The sequence below is a fragment of the Geotrypetes seraphini genome, chromosome 18, assembly GCF_902459505.1.
Source record: "Geotrypetes seraphini chromosome 18, aGeoSer1.1, whole genome shotgun sequence".
Taxonomy (NCBI): Eukaryota; Metazoa; Chordata; class Amphibia; order Gymnophiona; family Dermophiidae; genus Geotrypetes; species Geotrypetes seraphini.
The window spans coordinates 3,539,763-3,559,303 of NC_047101.1; the positions used below are offsets into that span (position 1 = coordinate 3,539,763).

Sequence of the window (19,541 nt, forward strand, 5' to 3'; positions counted from 1 at the left end):
AGAGAGAGTCCAAAATGTGCATGGGGAGATCCATACAAAAGGAAAGGAGAAGAAATTCCCAGAACAGAGGCTGTGCTGGGCAAGGGAGGGTCAAGAGCAAATACCCTGCCCTGAACCAACAAGCCAGAGTCTGTTCTGCTCATGGCACAGGAGCTCCAGGGTTGCTGACAGGTGCACGTATTTTTTATGTGTGTAATGAAAATAATCTAGATCGTAAATATGCTTCAGTGACATTATGATCTTATCACTACCATCTATTGGTCACCAATGAATTGTAACAGGTCTGCAGGTCTGCTCTGTGTATTAAGGACGGACATTTTCTTCTATAAATACAATGGAAGCTTCTTTCAAAAATCATTTAACAAACAGCAAGAGTGAAAAAGGTGTGAGCCCTGAAGGAGCACCACATCCAAAAACAGCTCATTCCACGAAACCTCAGCACTGCCAAGAGCAGTTTGTACTTGCCATTAGAAAAATGACGAGAATACAGTGCCCACATCATTCAAAAATCAAACGATGAGGGCCCACTCAGTACCAGGGCTGCTCACTGTCATGTAGAAGGCCCGACACTAAGTTCAGAACCCAGCTCAGCCTCAGATCACAAGTGTGGGAGTCACTGTGCAATGGGCACTAGGTGGTTCAATGAGGGCCCATCACTGCAACATCCTTATTCTCCAGGGACACTGTACATTGGGTGCATATATATGGGGGTGGGGTGGGGGGAGGAGCAGGCGATACAATTGGTATGTGATTTGCCTTACTGCACCCCCAACCTGAGTTTCAGTTCTGCACTGGGATTTCTGTTAGGTAGCCGTCCTCTGGCCAATTCAGCTATCCATCCACTTAGTTGGGAAGGAAGATGACTAGGACTTAGCGGGGGCATGCGATGAAATTACTAAGTACTAGATTTAAAACAGACTGGAGAAAATATTTCCAGACAACATGTAATTAAACTCTGGAATTCATTGCCAGAGAATGTGATGAAACCAGTTAGTTTAGCAGGGTTTAAAAGAGGCATGGAAAATTTCCTTAAAGAGAAGTCCATAGGCCTTAAGTGAGATGTCCTGGGAAAATCCACTGCTTATTCCTAGGATAAGCAGCATAAAATCAGTTTTACTACTTGGAATCTAGCTTGGGACCTGGGTTGGCCACTGTTGGAAAAAGGATACTGGGCTTGATAGACCTTCATTCTGTCCCAGTATGACAACTCTTATGTTTTTAAATCACCAAGAAATCATCATGCAAGTGGAGGCCCCCATATGTCATTCACACCTTGATACACCTTTATTCTTATTTCACATTTCTGCTATGCTGTTCTCAGTGTGTGTCTGGCAACCAATGTGATGAAAATGAGTTGAAATGGGAAGATAGTTGGCGCATTCCCTCTACCTGGGCTGCTCTTTATGGCCTCCTTCAGCTCTCGTTTCTCTTTGCGCAAGGCTAGCAACTCCGTGCGAATGGATGTCTTTTCCTTCTCCAACTTCTCCCTCTCACTCACGAATCTCCGAGCATCTTCTTCCGCACGGTTTTTCCCGTACTTATATTGATTTGCACCTCGGTGAGAAAAAGAAGGACTTCAGTTAATGGAGAAAACAGCTCAACCTTAGCAAATGTATTTCTACACACTGACACCCCCTCTCATGTGTACAGAGGGGCAAGGTGGGGCCCAAGACGTACTGGAGGCGTGACGCTTTATTGTAACTTGGGGATCCACGCGACGTGACTTCTCACTGCAAGATGAGGCATGACGTTTCACCTGTGCTCCTGCTGGCTGTGTTATTTCCTCCACCTGCATGAAATAGACAAGGTCAATGGGGAGAGGGGGTCACTCCAGCCAAACTCAAGTGGCGTCATCATTTCACAGACCATATTGCGATTCCCAGGAGCTGGCACTGAGGGAATTAGATGTTGATGGAAAGTCACATAGGAATAGGGTTTCCAGATTTTTCAAACAGAAAATCCGGACTCCTAGACCCGCCCCCAGGCCCACCCATCCCCACTGCCCACTCTTGTCCACAAATTGTGTCGGGCAGGGAGGAAATTCACGCATCATCATCCCGTGACATCCGTGCATGTGCGGACTTCCTCCCTGCGTGACACAATTTGAGGAGGCTTTTCAAAACCCAGACAAAGTGCCGGGTTTTGAAAAGCTGTCCGGGGAAATCCGGACAACTGGTAACCCTACATAGGAAGGAACTAGCAAGCTGTGCTACAGTGACCCTGAGAGTCATCATATGAATCTCAGATTCACAGAGAAAAATTGGGAGAGGAAGTTAAAATCTCCTTGTTTTGTAATTATTCTAGGGATTTCGGTGTCTACCTGGTTTCTTTTGTCTTTTGGCTCAGTTACCTGATTTGAACTGGGGGTGGGGGGTGGGGGGAGGAGCCTTTGTAGGGTTACCATATGACTCCAGAAAAAGGAGGACTGATTGAAACATCCGGGTTTTACTTCCATTGTGTTCTGGAGCCATATGGTAACCCTAGGTGGGAGGACAAACATCAAGCTTTCAGGCCCTGTTGTTTGATTTATGGGCAGGGAGGGTTGGGTGGACTTTTTGCGTGACTGCCTCTGAGCCTCAGGTTTTGCACCCATGTGTATAACTTGAAATCTATACAAACCACTTAACTAAGGTTCACGTTGTAATTCTGCCTTGTCAGTGGTTTGACATAATCCAAAACATACTGCTGCTAAAATTGTAAAATTTGTGATTGGCAGACAGAGCAAAAGTTAATGATTGTCTACATCTGAGTCATAGTGGCCCTTTTGCACGTTCCTTTGGGGAAGACTTACCTGGTGGGCATCAGATCCTCCTAGGGAGGATAATAGTGTCTGATTCTCTTTGCGCCAGCCATATACTCTGTCTGGATTAAGGTTCAGAGGGTGCTGGTAATACTCCACCTCTATGGAAGTTGCTAGAAATGACAGCTGGTTGTTGGGCTGTGTTTTGTTTTTTTTTTCTTTCTGCTTCTCTGAACCTTCAGCTGCAGGTAGCTGGTTTTCCCTATTCTGAATTTTTTTTTAAAAAAACTTGGATACAAGCACCAGGAATCCATCTAGAATCCTGTGATTGTGGGCCCTAAGCCTGGTCACAAGGTATTGTCATTGTGCAGTGACAAAAGGGACTTCCTTTCCCAGGGGGTTGAGTGTGCCATGTCTGCAGCACCCTCTTCCCTAAATGGCATGGAGAGCAGGAATCTAATGCAGGTCTTTACATGGAAAGGCATAACATTAGCTATTAAATCACCCCGCCTCGTTTAACATCCCAAACAGCTTTTTAATATACAGGTAGAAAGCAGGATCCATGCAAGCTATCCCTTTCATTAAAGCCTTCAGATTCTCCTCTGGGATAAGCCATGTGACCCTTAACCTTCTGTGTCTTAAGTGCACCTTCATACCCACCTTTTCATAGGGGACATCATCGTACACTCGGGGATCGCTGCTGCTATTGTGACAGGAGGTTGCCCACCTGGGGGAAAAAACAAAAGGCTGTTACTGGACAAGGCATAAAACTCCTCCCTAGGTTGATCTGAACATACAGCATACAAAATATGTAGCATCCATAGGCACTTAGGCCAGGATTCACTAAGCAAACCGATCGTGATCAGAGCCTCCTTTTTTTCCTCTGGCTTATAGCATTTGGTCAGAGGAATGATGGAATTAGGAATCCAGACACTCCCTCCCTCCGCATCTCTGCATGGCATCAGCCAGCAAAACCAAGCAGTGCAACCACGTAACAGAACGACGACAAGAAGGCAGAGGAGAAAGGGAGGCGGAAGAAAGGGCTAAGCCATGGGATGTGCCGCTCCCCCACCTCCTTGCTAACTGCCTGATTCCCAAAAGGCATTCTTACTGGAAGGAGTGATGGACAGCACTAACGAGGCTGGGAATCATTTCCACATCTACATAGTCATAGTGCAAGGCTTCTGGTTTTGCCTGACAGCCCGTCTTGGCCAACAGTAGTCCAAGCCAACGGCCCATTTCTTCTGAGCAGCTCGCCTGGGGAACAGAAAAAAAAACCCAGTTAGCACAAGAGTGGAGGCATCATCACACTTTGACCCTGGCCCCCCCAGAAGAGGCGTTGGATCCCCTCTGACACTCAGAATATGGACCTTGGAGGTGACATCACATCATCTCACCCCATAATGGGAACACGGTCCTCAGAAAAAGCATTGGGTCCCTCCGCCCTCTGATCCCAGAGACCTGGAATCTTTCTTGGGGAAGAGTGTGGTGCAGTGGTTAAAACTACAGCCTCAGCACCCTGAGACTGTGAGTTCAAACCCTGTGCTGCTCGTTGTGACCCTGGGCAAGTCACTTAATCCTCCACTGCCCCAGGTACATTAGATAGATTGGGAGCCCACCGGGACAGATAGAAAAAATGGTTGTGTACCTGTATGTAAACCGCTTTGAATGTGGTTGTGTAACTACAAAAAGGCAGTATACAAGTCCCTATTCTCCCCCACTTAATTTTATAAAGTATCCTTTATGTGTGGAAAATAACTCTTTAATAAATTTATGTGGCTGAATACACTGAATGTCAGTGTCCTCAGGTGAACAGTTTGAACAGATTTGACATGGAGTTGCAATGTTCACATTTTATACAATGCAAGAAGACATTGAAATACAAAATGCAGAACTTTACACCTTTCATCCAGGGAGAGGGAGAGAAAATGGGATGGAGGGAAAGGGGCATGAGATGGAGGGGGGAAAGGAAATGGGTTGGAAGGAGGGGGTGATAATGAGGGATTATGGTTTATAATACAAAATGATTGGAGGAATGATAATATTATTTGATAATATGGAATTTTTAAATATATGAATTTATTTGTAAGGAATATCTTGATATATTATATGAATGTATTTTTTGTTCCTTCAATAAAAATGTTTAAATATGAAAAGGTAAAAATGTCTGTTACAGGGACTGATTCTGGACAGCTATCCTTTAAAGGATGTAGCCACATCTTCCATCTTTGATGTGGGCAGGGTTACCATATGGCTTCAGAAAAAGGAAGATGGATTGAGACATCCGGGTTTTACTTCTAGTGAAAGCAATGGAAGTAAAACCAGGATGTCTCAATCCATCCTCCTTTTTCTGGAACCATATGTAACTCTAGACGTGGGCATCCTTTTACAAAACTAACCCTTACTGAATAACCGTAGAGTTTCAAGTTTATTACATTTGATATACCACCTATTTAAATTCTAAGCGGTTTACATAAAAAAAAATTATTACAAAATTAAAATGTATGTGGGGGGGAGAAGGGGGAGTACTTACACAGACTAAGCAACAATAAACAAATACCACTAGACATATAAGGGAAAACAGAAAAAGGATACATCATATTAAAAAACAAAGGAAATGGGAAAGGAAAAAATACAAGAGGGCGGGGAAGCTGAGAAAAAGAAGAGAAACGGAGAGAAAAAGGCATTAAAACATTGCTTTCCAGAACTCTATATTAGTTTTCAAACACTATTATCAATATTCCTACCAAAGAGATTTTATTTAAGGCAGTTGGGTTTCCTAGACTCCCTTCCCTTCTTATCAGCTTTCGGTTCTCTTGGGAGGGTGGAGCGATAGGGAAAAGATACCAGGCTGAAGCAGATGGGGACCTCCTACTAGCTTAGCAAGGGGGAGCTGCTTTCTTAGCTCATCGGTAGAGTTTTTTCCATGATATCGGTTGGACAACATGTTTTGGTACTATAAGGGAACTTTCAGGCCCAGAGACAGAGCGCCAATCAGCCTCTGACCCAATCCTCTCCCACCTAAGCTCCCCTGGATACGTGCCTCCAAGGCGCAGACTTCTTCACTCTGGCGAAGCAGGCGAAAACCAAATGGATGCTTGGGCCCGAGCCCTGGTAGCACCTCACAGCCCTGCAAGACCACAGTGTTCATATGTGTTCGTAGATCCGTCCGATCTTTGTGGAAATAGAGGGTCTGTCCCTTGAGCCTGCACCAGCGCTCCTTCCAACAGTGATTCACCAGGACGTTTAAGTAGCCTGTGGGAAGATCAAAATACACGGACACCTTAGCCTTGGTTTCCACCCTGGGGTCCAAAGGAGTTAAAGAGACAAGTACACTAGAAAAGAAAGAATGGCAGTGAGAGATGGGGCAGGGGGGAAGAGATTTCCTAATCCATTGGGTCAAGTCATCAGGAACCATTCATGGTTATCTGAAGGTGAGAAATGAGGTATCGGGAAGCATTCACTGTCCCTGCCCCATTCCTGTAAGCTCTGCCTTAACCGCACAAGCCTCAAAAACTTATGATTTTAAATTGTTTGAGGCTTTTGCCGATGAGGACAGAGCTTGCAGGAATGGGGCAGGGACAGGAAAAGAACTCGCTGGGATGGGAAAATGAGTTCCTGTGGGGACGGGGAAAAATCTGTCCCCTTGTCATCCTCCCAGACTGCCCTGTACATACCACAGCAGGGAAAGTCCTCCTCCGTAGATGATGTTTGGGTATCCTCTGCTGCCATCTTTTTCTTGGAGAAACTGATGATTCTGGTTATCTTTCTGCTGGCGGCCCGGCTCACAGAACCTTTGAGTTCTGCCAGTCCACTCTTCTTACTCTTCCCTGATAAAGAAACCAAAAGAAGGTGAGGAGTAGAGATGTATTGCCAAGGAAAGAAGTACTGACAGAGGAGGGAGGAGAGGACTGGAAATGACCTAGTGGTTAGTGAAGTGGCCTAGGAATGAAGGAAGGTGTGTGTTCTCTTCTGAAGGGGTTCCAATCCCTGTCCTTAACAGGTAAATAGTGGAGAAAAACGACCTCAGTGCCAACAGTGCAATGTTCAATTCAAGCAAGCCTGAAGTAGTCAAACAAGCACACCTTAATCATAGGCCAAAAAAACTCCACTAATTAAACTTCTACACCACACCAATATTCTATTTGAGAGTTCGTTTTGACCATTTTTTCCTGATGTGGATTCCAATAACTGGTTTTTGATATGGAAGTGTAATCAGTGGAGGTTTTTTGTGCCACTATTTACCTGTTGAGGAAAGGGATTGGAACCCCTTCAGAAGAGAGTATAGTTCATATTTGAGGACTGATATTATTCTTGCTCTTGTCCTTTGGGAATTTTTCTTAACAATCCACATCTAATAGGATCAGAGCTCCATACACATCATTTGGGATGAAAGAAGAATACTTTTCTAAGGTGCTGCCCAACTGGCTACAGATCACAGGACCTTCCCTTCCTGAATGTTAGACTTGATGGACCCTCTGGTTTTCTTCAACATTAAATCATTTCATATCATAAAGAGCTGCGAAATAAGAGAGCAACGCCTGAGCACAAGATCACACACTCTGTTCCTACCGTGCTCCCGAGTCTCCCGCCAGCTACTGGAAGACCGACTCTCTCCATTCACCAAGCTGTCCGAATCCGACGTTTGCTTTTCCTGTGACAGCCTCTGGTGGAAGGCAGAGACGTGTTTTAGTGATAACTTTCGATAAGACAAAGCGATAAGATTAATCCTTAGGGCTAATAACCCAAACCAAACCCAGAACATACACTGATGCTCTTGATCAAAGACTTCCAATTTGCTTGTTAAGGTTAAGATGCCTAATAGGGATGCACGTTCATTAGCATGCATTTGGTTTATTACACATCTTAAAATTTTAGTGTGCACAAAATCAATTTAACACATGAATTAATGTACAAATAGTTGGTATGCAAATGTTGGAAAGGTCTAATGTATGTTAGAAGGAGACATTCAAAGCTCGATCAGACAGTGTAGTACAGTTACCTTGCTCAATTCCAGTTTGTGGACAAGGACTGGTGATGTGGGGGCTTCTAGACCTCCTGATCCGGCCTCAGGGCTGCTCACTTCCTTGATTACCTGCAAATAGAAAACTGTAAGTCTTGGGCATGGTCTACACTCTGCATGCTACTCCTACTACAATTTATCACTTATATAGCACTGAAAGGCCTACACAGCTCTGTACATTTTGACATTTATAGACAGTCCTTGCTCGGATGAGCTTACAATCTAACTTTGGACAGACAGATATGACATATAGGGTTGGGGATGCAGAACCCAAGATCAGAGGAGTTAGATGTTGAAAGCACTCTCGAAGAAATGGGCTTTTAACCGGGCCTTGAACACTGCCAGAGACGGAGCCCGCCGTAGGGATTCGGGCTGCTTGTTCCAAGCATACGATGCAGCAAGGCAGAAGGGACGAAGTCTGGAGTTGGCAGTTGAAGGGAAGGGCACAGATAGCAGGGACTTACCAGCTGAGCGGAGCTCATGGGGGGATCATAGGGGGAGATAAGTGAAGAGAGAGAGTGAGGGGCAGCTGAGTGAGTGTATTTGTAGGTCAGTAAGAGGAGTTTGATTTGAATTCGGAAACAGATGGGAAGCCAATGAAGTGACTTTAGGAGAAGGGTAATGTGAGTAAAGCGGCTCTCCCGGAATAACAGAAACATCAAATCTATTTCTAGACTGCATTACCTTTAAGTTCTATGTGGTTTACAAAAGATTAAGCTAAGAACACAAAACAAATGATAAGGAAACCAAGATCCCCAAAATTTTAAAAATAAATAGGTTTTCAACTGTCTCCTAAAATGAAAATAGGAAACTGAAGAAAATAACAAAGATCTGAAATCCTTATCCAGCGTATATGAGTCATGCAGACGAATTCTGGCTGGATTGGAGGAGAGCAAGATGGCTAAGTGGAAGGCCTGAGAGTAGCGAGTTGCAGTAGTCTAAATGCAAGTTAATGAGGGAGCGGATAAGTGTTTGGTAGTGTTCTCAGAGAAGAAGGGTCGGATTTTGGTAATATTATAGAGGAAGAAGCGGCAGGTTTTAGTGATATTTTGTATCTGGGCGATGAAGGAGAGAGAGGAGTCAAAGATGACCCCGAGATTTTGAGCAAACAAAACAGGAAGGATGAGAGTGTTGTCCACAGAGAAGGAGAATGAGGGAAGTGGAGAGGTGGGTTTAGGCGGGAAGATGAGCAGCTCTGTTTTAACCATATTCAATTTTAGATGGTGGTGAGACATCCAGGTGACAATGTCAGACAGGCGGTCATGATGCTTTAGCACTTGCCTTGTTCCTATCACACATTTCCTGTTCAGGTTTCTTTCCCCGCTCATCTCAAGCTGGCCAGGATAGTAGTACTCTGCAGGGTAACTGAAAGGACTTTTCCTGGTGATCTAGTCACAGTGCAAAATGCAATAAACAGTCCAACAGCCAACTTGTAGTTAGAGAGACCCTTCTACCCAAGTGAGATGCTGGAGTCAGAGGTAGTGGGGGTGAGTGGAGGAGGTGATTGCCTTCCTCTAATACAGTGTCGATCAAACTTTGTTAGCTCCAGCACATTAAACGGCGCAAATGTTTTTTGCGGCACATTATAATTAAAATTATAAAATTGCAAAACCAACAAAAAATTAAATTTGAGTTATTTATTTAAAGTCCTTTAAGCGATATATGGGTAATTGTAACAATGGTGAAATTAAAGTACGATTGCTAATCAACGCGATGGATGTGCTTGTTGTTGAGTGCAAATTAACTCAAAATTCGGCTCGATAGTCAACAAGCAAACACACATTGTCAGAGCTGAAAATCCAAGTTCGCAAAGATAAGAAGATCCAAAGAGTAACAAAGCCTTGATTGCTTTGTTGCTCAAGTTAGGATAATTACTGCATAAAAAATTAAAATAAAATTACTTGCCGTTAGTTTTCATAAAATGAAGCTTGTCTGGGCAGTTATATCCTTACGCACACAGACGTTCATAACATTGACAGATTCTGACGTACATGTCATCTATTCTAGCGTATACATTTATGAAGGGAATTTTTTAAAATAAAGTAAAATTCTGGAATCTCTTTGAGGCACACCACTGGCACACAGTTTGAGAGACACTGCTCTAACACGTGGGTCCATACATAGCTTGGTCCATTCTAGGGGCTGGAGCTGATTGGAATAAGAGGGATATATGAGAAGATGCTCAAGGCCTAACACTGGGGGATAATACTTGTGCCCCCTCCCTCTCCGTTCATGGAATAGTACCTTCAGCCACTCCTCGGCCTGCTCTCTGCTCTGCACCGCCAGCACAAGCGCCTCAGCTCCCGGCAGTGAAAAGCGCAGCTCATGTTTTTTACGTCGACCATCTTTGGGGATGTAGATGACGTTGCACATACTGAGTGGCAGTTCCAAGTGTGGCTGCTGGTCTTTGGAGCTTTTATAGGTCTAAAGAGAAAAAATTTAAAAAAAATGGAAGGGAGGGCAAAGAGACAGAGAGAAAAAGGGAAGGGGAAAGAGAGAGAGAGTGAAAAACAGATATACAGGAAGTGAGACAGGGAGAACCCAACACAGCTGTTAAAAATACACTCAACTTTAGCTTAGGCAAACATCAATTCAAAGCAAAAAGCATCAAGGCCCAGAGATGCCACACTGTGTCCACAGTGACTTTTCCCATAATGCTTTGCATGACACGTGTTCAACACAGGCTGGGGCCATGGAGCAAGTGCACCCTAATATAAGCACATATCGTTAAGCATTTCCCAACAAGATTATAAGTCCAGAATATAATATTAAACACCAACGTAAGCAGATTTCTCTCTAAAATGTATACCATTTCATGCTCTTTATTCAGGTTTTGCTGGCACAGGCTTGTGGCATGCATGGAGAAACAAAGGCATGCTTGCGTGCACATGCAGAACCATATATCCTGCTCCTCCCCCCCTTCTCACTCGCCCCCCAGTAATAGCTGTACTGAGCAGGTTGTTCTCTCACCAGTAGTTTGCTGTCCCTTATGATGGTCAGCTGTTTGGTCCACTGCCCAAAACGCTTCTTGCGAAGTAGGAAAGCACAAATCCGGCTGTCCTTCACCAGGTCCATGGATGCTTCTTCTGAGGGCCACTGGTGGGTCATTCTCTGAGCCTTCCCCTCCTCCTCTTCTTCATCGTATGATTCATAAGAACTGCTCATTCCATCCGAGTCATTGTCTGTGGGAATGGTATGAGAAGGCATTCCCCTGTCACTCCAGAAAGGGCACAAATGTACCCCACACTTTTTCAGTCTGAAACACTTTATCCAGGCATCCCAATCAAAAGCTAAAACTCTCTTGCCTTGGTTTAGAGATTTTATCCAGAGACTATGGATCCAAGGGAGAACCTCATGGAGGTCTCATAATGCTTATTTATACAAAGTGAGCCTGGAGCTGGCTGTCAAACCCTTTCTGAAACCAGAGCTATGGATTTTCAGAACTTAGCAAATGGATCTGCCATGTGTACAACTTGGGTTAAATTCCCACCTCAAGCAGGTCACTTTTGGCCAGATGTTGAGCTGTCCACCAAAAGATTGCTGCCCCCAAATTTAAAAAGCTAGTGAATAACAAACACTTTATCTGGTTAATTCCCACAAAAAAAAAAAAAGATGATACTAGTTCATTTGATCTGTTCCCACCTTGAGATTCTTCCACATGTGTTAGAGGAGTATTTCAAGTATAAACCCAAACATCAAGTTCCTCTTCCCCACATAAACATCTTCTACCATTGCTCTTCACATCTATTATTTATTTATTGGGATTCATTAACTCCCTTTATGAAGAGATTCACCCAAGGTGGTGCATCTATCCCAAGCAAGCTCAGAATGTGTAAAGTACCGGCTTCTGCCACCATCCACTTCTGTTCACTGGTAGGCCACAGGTCTTGTCAACAATGATTCTGAGAAGACCAAAACTCAATTCAACACCTATAGGGTCCCTTTTACTGCCAAGATAATTTTTGGAGGAATAAAGAACAGACTGAGGTTCCCTTATATGACATTGACTGCCAATATATGCAATGATTAAGCTGAGATTTAAAATTCCTAATGGTCTGGACCCACCATATTTGGCTTCATATGTTTACTTGGGTAGCTGTTAAAATGGACAGTTGTCTTCATCATAAAGCATATAAAGACAGACTCAAAGATCTCAATAAGTATGCTTTGGAAGAAAGACGAGAAAGGTGATATTTAAATGTCTCTACGGCATGAATGCACAAAAAGGCAGGTCCCTTTCAACTGAAAAGAAGCTCTGGAATGAAAAGGCATAAGATGAAGTTAAATGGGAATAGACTCAGAAGTAATCGAAGGAGATACTTCTGTACTGAAAGAGTGGTGGACCCGTGGAATGACCTCCTGGTGGAAGTGGTTGAGATGAGGACTATAATAGGTGTGTGGGATCTCTTAGGGGGAGGAGGAGATAGATGGTCGGGATGGGCTATATGACCGTTATATTCACTCATTTGCTATGTTTCTATTTTGATGTGATCTTTATTGTCAGAGATCTACAATGATATGTTACTAGAAATAAGACTCTTATAGGATAGGGCTCAACAATTTGGAAATTCCATCCCACTAGACATGAGACTGCTAATTTCATATAAAGACTTTAGAAGGATCTAAAAACTTGGCTTTTGGAGTCTAAACAATCAGTTTGTTAGATGGGAGACATAATTTACAACATATGCAATCTTATATTGTTTTATGATTTTATGAAACGTCTTGTAATCCAGTTTGAATTTTTATGGCTAAGGTGTAATATAAAAGCTTAAATTACATTTTTATGTACTTATCTGACCACACAGTTTTATAAAAGTCCTTTTTCATATGTACAAGGGGCCACTGAAAAGTTCTCAGCCCAACCAACAAAGTTGGAGCAATTTCCATCGAGGGCTAAACACTTAGTCCAGCGATTTTCTACTTTTTTTGTTCCATATTTTTCCAAAAGAATGAAAAGTGGAAAATCACTGGACTAAGTGTATAGCCCTCAATGGAGACTGCCACAACTTTGTTGGTCGGGCTGAGAATTTTTCAGTGGCCCCTGGTAGTAGATGTGTCAGCACTCATAAATACGTATTTTCAAAGTTTAAGAAAGCTTTAACTGTTTAATTATTAGTTACATATATCCACTTATGTTCATTTATTTTTCTATGATTTCAGCACTAAAACAGTATTTTCTCCAACACAGTCAGGCAATATTGGGTTTCTTTACAAATCACACTGTCAGTTTTTATTCTGAAGGTTTTTTTGTATTTTTAAGTTTTTCTACAAGACACGAGGGGGTGCTAAAATGTTCTCAGCCCAACCAAGAATGATGTGGAGCCATGAAGCTTACAAGTTAGTCCACATATTCACCCCTGAGTTCAACACACTTGACACATCGTGTCTGAAGTTTCTGTAACCCTTCCAAAATATACTCTGATGTCTGGTCACTGAAATACTGCTCCACTGCTGCAATCACCTCTGAATCACTTAAAAATTGTCACCCTTTCAAACTCTTTTTAAGATTTGGAAACAGAAAATAGTCAGATGGAGAAAGATCTGATGAGTTGGGTGGATGGTCTAAGGTTAAATCCCAACTGCGTTAAAACATCCATTGTTATGCCAGCCTTGTGAGTAGGCACATGGTCTTGCAGAAAGAACTTAAGAACATAAGAAGTTGCCCCCGCTGAGTCAGACCAGAGGTCCATCTTGCTCAGCGGTCCGCTCCCGCGGCGGCCCATCAGGTCTAGTGCCTGAACAGTGATCCCTGATTAATTTTATAACTTACCTCTAATCCCATCCCTATAATCTACCTCTACTCTTATCTGTACCCCTCAATCCCTTTCTGCATCTCAAACTCCTTTCTGCATCTTCCCTCTCCTTTTTTCTTTAAATGCCTCCTTTAATCGGTATGGAAAGTTACAGTAGTATTCTGCATTAATTGTATGGCCCCTTAGCAGAAAGTCAGTCATTGCAACACCTTCCTGATCCCAAAACACTGTGGCCATGACCTTTCCTGCTGACTTTTGGACTTAAAGTTCTTTTCAAATTTGTTTTGAATTATATATACTGTAAACCGCTTGGATCCTTTTTTGGTTATATTTAGCGGTATATAAAGTTTTTAATAAACATAAACATGGACTGTTGTTTTATCTCAGGATCATAGTGGTGTAACCATGTTTCATCAACAGTAACTAGTTGTTCCAAAGAGTTGGCATCAGCTCGCTGAAAATGCTACAAAATCAACTTGGAAGCATCTACTTGATGTCATTTCTCATTAGATTTCAAACATCTGGGCAACCACTTGGCTGACAGATTCTGAATACCCAGCTGCTCATGGACTATATACCCAACATGTTCCTTTTATATCTAGTGTCTCAGCAATTGTTTTAGTCAATATTTGCTGATCTGCCAAAATCAGGTCATGGACATGGTCAACAATTTCAAGAATTGACACCGTTTAAGGACTCCCACACCTTGCTGCATGTTTAAACACCATTTCTTCACTGTGAAGTATGATGAGCATTTGTCACTCAATGTTTGCATCATAAATTCATAGATTTCCTGTTTTCTTCTGCAGGAATAGGAATTTCATGATGGCTTGGAGTTCCACACTTGAAAATTCCACACTTCTCGTTGACATGGTTCAGTCAATGAATGATCTGAAACAATGTCAAAACATAGCATTATGATTCTGCAGCTTGGCACTTTGCAAAATAAAATAACACTCTTTTCAGCCAGAATTTAGGAAGTTGGTTGGGCTGAGAATTTTTCAGCATTCCCTCGTAACCTGTATATTTCTTCTACTGGAGATGTTCATTTGCAGTTTCTATAGCAAGTGGTTTTTTTTGACTTTAACTACAAAGAAATGCCAGTATCAGTTTAGCTTTCCTTACGCTTTTCTCTGAACTCTTTCTTTCCTTTCACTAATAAAAAAAACTATTTAAAATTGTGTCGAGTTATATTCCCTGAGAATTACCGTATGTTTTTGGTCTAATCTGGATCTTGATAACGCTTGCTAATCATCAAATATATCATCAACCATCTGGTGGCCAACACTGAAAGTGTTCAGAAAAAGTTCATGAGAGACCAAACTAGAGTTAAGCCCCAACACAACGAATCTCTCTTTTCCCAATCATAACACTTAAAAGCATTTCTTGTTAATAAAGAATGCTGAACTTCATCAATTCAAATCAAATCAAAACATGCCAACTTCCCTGTATGACAATTAGCCAATTCTTGGCGGGCTCTGGCGCGTTTCACAAAAAGCTTCTTCAGAAAACCCCAAAGGCAAAAATGCTAGAAAAGCATCTGATCCCTCCTGGCCGACTGAATTTTGGGTTTTAACTATAGTCACACCAGTGCCTTCTTGGAAGCCTGATATAACCACACTACTGACGTTCAGGTTCAGTTCTGGAAAGAGCTCCCAGCTGAGGACTGTGCCTAAAATGACCACCTTCTCTTCTCTTCCCCACAGAGTGGTTAAGGAAGGCTCATGATTTCAGATCCCAGCCCTAGTTCCAATTGAGAAGACCACAAAGAAACAGGAGTCAGATAGGTTAGAAATCCAGCCTGGCAAGTGTGATCTTGTAGCTTCCAAGGTGAGCCAACATTCCACATTCCACAAGCCATAGGCTTGGGTTTAACACAGGGCACCCGAGTACCATCACAATGTAAATGATAACTTTGTATCCAGTCTGCTTCCACATCCATCAACAACCCATGTGTACACACCAACACACAACATGCACATTAATATACAACATGCGTGTACCAACAGATGCAGAGTATGTTCATACTCCCCGATATTCATATACACACACTGGAGACTTACAGCAGCAGGGCAGAATCACCCACCGCTTCCACAGCCCTGAAACAAACAAAACACAGAGGTCCCTCCAGGGCCTGCTGGACAAGCGTGAACAAACACAGACAGGAATCTCTGCACATGACGTCCATCATGTTCTTTGCATAGGATGTAAGTGTAATGTAAATGCCCACAATACTCCTCTCCTCAAGTCACTTCCTATCTGTTTCTGCATACAGTTGAAACTCCTCTTATTAACCTACAAGTGTATCTCTCATCTCTCCCCATACCCTCTCTTTTATCTGTCCCCTTCTCCTCTACAGCCAACTCCAGACTCTGTCCCTTCTACCTTGCTGCATCATATGCCTAGAACAACTGACTGATGCGGTACGTCAAACTCTGTCTCTGGCAGTATTCAATTCCAAACTCCAACCCACTTCCAAGCACCAATATCTGTCTTCTCGTTCCCTCTGTAATTCCCCCACCTGAGCACAATGTATTGATGTACCTTCTTGTCCAGTTTGTCTGTCTTGACTAGATTGTAAGCTCTTTTGATAAGGGACTGTGCATGTCTAGTAGCCCTACAGAAATTAGTCATAGTAGAAGAAACCATGTTAAGATGTGATGATACGTACACGAGTTCTTCAGCTCTCCACTGATTCTGGTCACAGGGTAGTTGTTATCAGCATCTTCATAATATCCATCCTCAATGGAGTTCGGGGGACTGGAACTGTCTGAGGAGAGATGAGAGGGCAGACTCTGAGAGGAGTACAGACAGACAGTTAGAGGGACAGACAGCTCAAACAAGATCAAAAGGGCTCAAGGTATCCAACATCGGAGAAGAATATTCTGCAGCTTAAAATCAAGGCCTTTGATTTTTTTTTTTTTTCTTTTGCCATCTTCCTTACCCCCCAGAATGGTTATTAATCTCCCACTCCTTACCCCCAAAGGCCTCCAATGGCTCTCGGTTGACTGTCTCCCTACCTTGCACAGCAGTTCTTTACTGAGGTAGTATTTCTTGTGACAGTGGCCCAGAGCCTGTCTGGGCAGCAAACTCAAGTCAGAGAAAGTGGATGGTAGGGATCCATGTCCTCCATGGGACTGTAGGGCTGGGCTCTTCAAACCCTTTCCACACAGACCTGGCTCAGCCACTGCAGGCTGGGACTGTGCGTGATGGCCATTGGCTTGCCCTTGACTCTTGTTTTCATCGCCCTGATTCCATCTCTCACATCTGTCTGGCTAGGTTTCAGTGCTTTCTGCTCACAGCCCAGGTGCCTCCAGACTGCTGTGAGCAGTCTCCCTCTTTGTCTCATGGGCTGATGGTCAGAACTCTAACGCTATATGGAACTGGGCCCGACCAATACCACGGGAGCAGCGTAGGAAAATAGCTCCCCACTGCTCAACCATAGGAAGATGCAAATAATATGCCTACTGTTTGCCTCAAAACAAGGGGGGGGGGAAATATACCTGATACATTGCCCAAGAGTTTTGTGGTAAGCACAGCTGTTGTATGCATGCACTAGGCCAGGGCTGCCCTAGTCCAGTCCTTGAGATCTACTGGCAGGCCTGGTTTTCAGGATATCCACAATGAATATGCATGAGAGAGATTTGCCTGCACTGCCTTCTTGGTATGCAAATCTCTCTCATGCATATTCATTGTAGATATCCTGAAAACCTGGCCTGCCAGTAGATCTCAAGGACTGGGCTTGGGCAGCCCTGCACTAGGCAATCCTAGAAGCAAAGCGTTCATCAGTGCTGTTTTTCTGTTCTTTTAAATATAAGCTTTTCTAAAAAATTTTCAAGTTTCAAGTTTTATTTCGCATTTGATGAATCGCCTATTTCGAAATTCTAGGCAATGTACATAATAATATAATATAGAAACTTTAACCTAATTACAATAAAATCAATTATGACTCACATGAAAGATAGGGAAGGAGGGTAAAGTTACAATGGGGAAGAAGAAAAAAAAACAAAAAACCAGGAAAGAACGAAAGGTAGGGTAAAATTTTAAAGCTTTTCTTGCATAAAAATTGATTAAAGGCGTCCTTAAGTTAAGTTATAAATCGAAGGCGTCCTTAAATAAATAAGATTTTAAAAGCTTTTTAAATATTAGGATATCACTTTCTATTCTGATGTAATGGGGAAGGGAATTCCACCATTGTGGACCTGCAACAGTAAACATCTCAGCTCTTCTTGTTCCAATGATTTTTAATGATGGCACAGTTAATAAATTTTGATTAGATGAGCGCAAAGATCTTTGGGGTTTGTATGGGATAAGTGATTTTAAAATAAATTGTGGTTCGCTGTATGTGAGGGACTTAAAAATTAGGAACATCAGTTTATAGAGGATCCTATGGTTAACTGGTAACCAATGCGCGTCAATTAATAATGGGGAAACGTGATCGGATTTTTTTGCATTGTAGATTAACTTTATGGCCGTGTTCTGGATGATTTGTAGTCTTCTTTTTTCTTTTTGGCTGATATTTAAAAAAAGGGCATTACAGTAGTCGATTTTAGTTATGATGAATGAATGGATTAAAATCTTTAAAGAGGAAGGATAGAGAAATTTGGAGATTGATCTTATCTGTCGAAGTTTATAGAAACAATGTTTAACGATAGAAGAAATGTGTTCATGATAGGATAAGTTATTATCGAAAATTTTTGCCTAAAAAGCTTATATGTGACACCTGTTTTCTTAGGATTACCAAATTTTGCATCTGGAAAAAGAGGACATGTGGCTCCGCCCATTTCTGCATCACTTTCGTATACAATTCAGAATCCTGAAATTTGGCCAACGGGGAATCTATGACGCTCTACCTGAGTACTTGTCATTGTACAAACCGGCCAGATCACTGAGGTCTGAAAAAGGGAAGAAGTGGGATATGTGAGCACAATGAAGTCTTCTATTGCGGGCCCTGATTTATGGAATGCATTGTCAGGAATTTTGAGATTTTGTAGAGATTTGTTGAACTTTAGAAAATGACTGAAAACCCATTTCTTTGCGCAGGCCTTTTATTGCTGTGAGAAGGCTATCTCTATTCTGTGAGATGGGACTCTCCTTCATAATTCCTGATCTATTTTATTGTGATTTATATTACTGGAGACATGTTATGGCCTCTTATATGAGGTATGTTTACTGTGAGCTGCTTTGGTATAAAATTCTTTCAATAAATAAATATGCGCATGCATATGACATCACCGCACTCCAGACTCGGCCCCCGATCTCAACAGCTTTTCAAAAGCCGGACAAAGTGCTGGGCTTTGGAAAGCCGGTCCGGATGCCTGGACAGTCCTCTAAAAAACTCCGGCTGTCTGGTAACCCTATGTTTTCTGGACTTTTTCTTTGCTTTCACTTTCAGGTTTGCTCCAACTCGCACACATTCGCCTCCCATGTAAGGACTTGCAAGGGTTTCCTTCTGCTTCCAAATGAAATAAAAACCAGCACATTTTAAAGACGTGATCTTGGGAAAATCCTCCCTTCAAACACCCCAACACCAGCTCTGAGTTGGCGTTAGGTTTTCAGCGGCAAGGGCGACTGTTTGGGGCATTGGGAGGGAATAGGAAATGACCTCATTAACATCTGTTTGATTACACGTGAATACTTTTTGCACTAATCTTCAGTGTGCACAGTGGCGTAGTAACGGGGGGGGGGGGGGGTCGTGGGGACCATGTGGGTGGGGTTGTTGGCACCTCTCCGCCTCTTCTCACTTCGCCCCTTCCATTCACCGCCACCAGCAACAACTTCAACATATTCCTTTTTGACAAATTCCTCTGATTTATCCTCCCTCCTCCTCTGACCTCTCTCCTCTAGACCCTTACCGCCTCATGTAACACTGCCATTTGTAACGCTGCTGTATCTAGCTTATAGCAAATGTAACCACTCTGAACATATAACCTAGCTGCCAAAATAACTTCACCGTATATTTATTGTCTAGAATGTAAAGGTAACTTGACCGAATATGTATCGTCTAAAATGTAAATGTTAC

At 42.7% G+C, this 19,541-nt stretch overlaps 1 protein-coding gene across 1 annotated transcript in view; it reads right to left on the reverse strand.

The window, feature by feature from the left end:
- AFAP1L1 (actin filament associated protein 1 like 1) overlaps positions 1-19,541 on the reverse strand; it is a 60,518-nt gene that overhangs the window by 9,634 nt on the left and 31,343 nt on the right. Inside the window, exons 6-16 of the mRNA XM_033927189.1 lie at positions 16,191-16,289; positions 10,734-10,945; positions 10,008-10,187; positions 7,743-7,835; positions 7,313-7,406; positions 6,418-6,570; positions 5,784-5,995; positions 3,852-3,997; positions 3,401-3,467; positions 1,678-1,789; positions 1,390-1,554 (exon numbers count right to left, since the gene is read on the reverse strand). Coding sequence (XP_033783080.1) covers positions 1,390-1,554; positions 1,678-1,789; positions 3,401-3,467; positions 3,852-3,997; positions 5,784-5,995; positions 6,418-6,570; positions 7,313-7,406; positions 7,743-7,835; positions 10,008-10,187; positions 10,734-10,945; positions 16,191-16,289 — 1,533 coding nt within the window. The remainder of the gene's footprint in view (positions 1-1,389; positions 1,555-1,677; positions 1,790-3,400; positions 3,468-3,851; positions 3,998-5,783; positions 5,996-6,417; positions 6,571-7,312; positions 7,407-7,742; positions 7,836-10,007; positions 10,188-10,733; positions 10,946-16,190; positions 16,290-19,541) is intronic.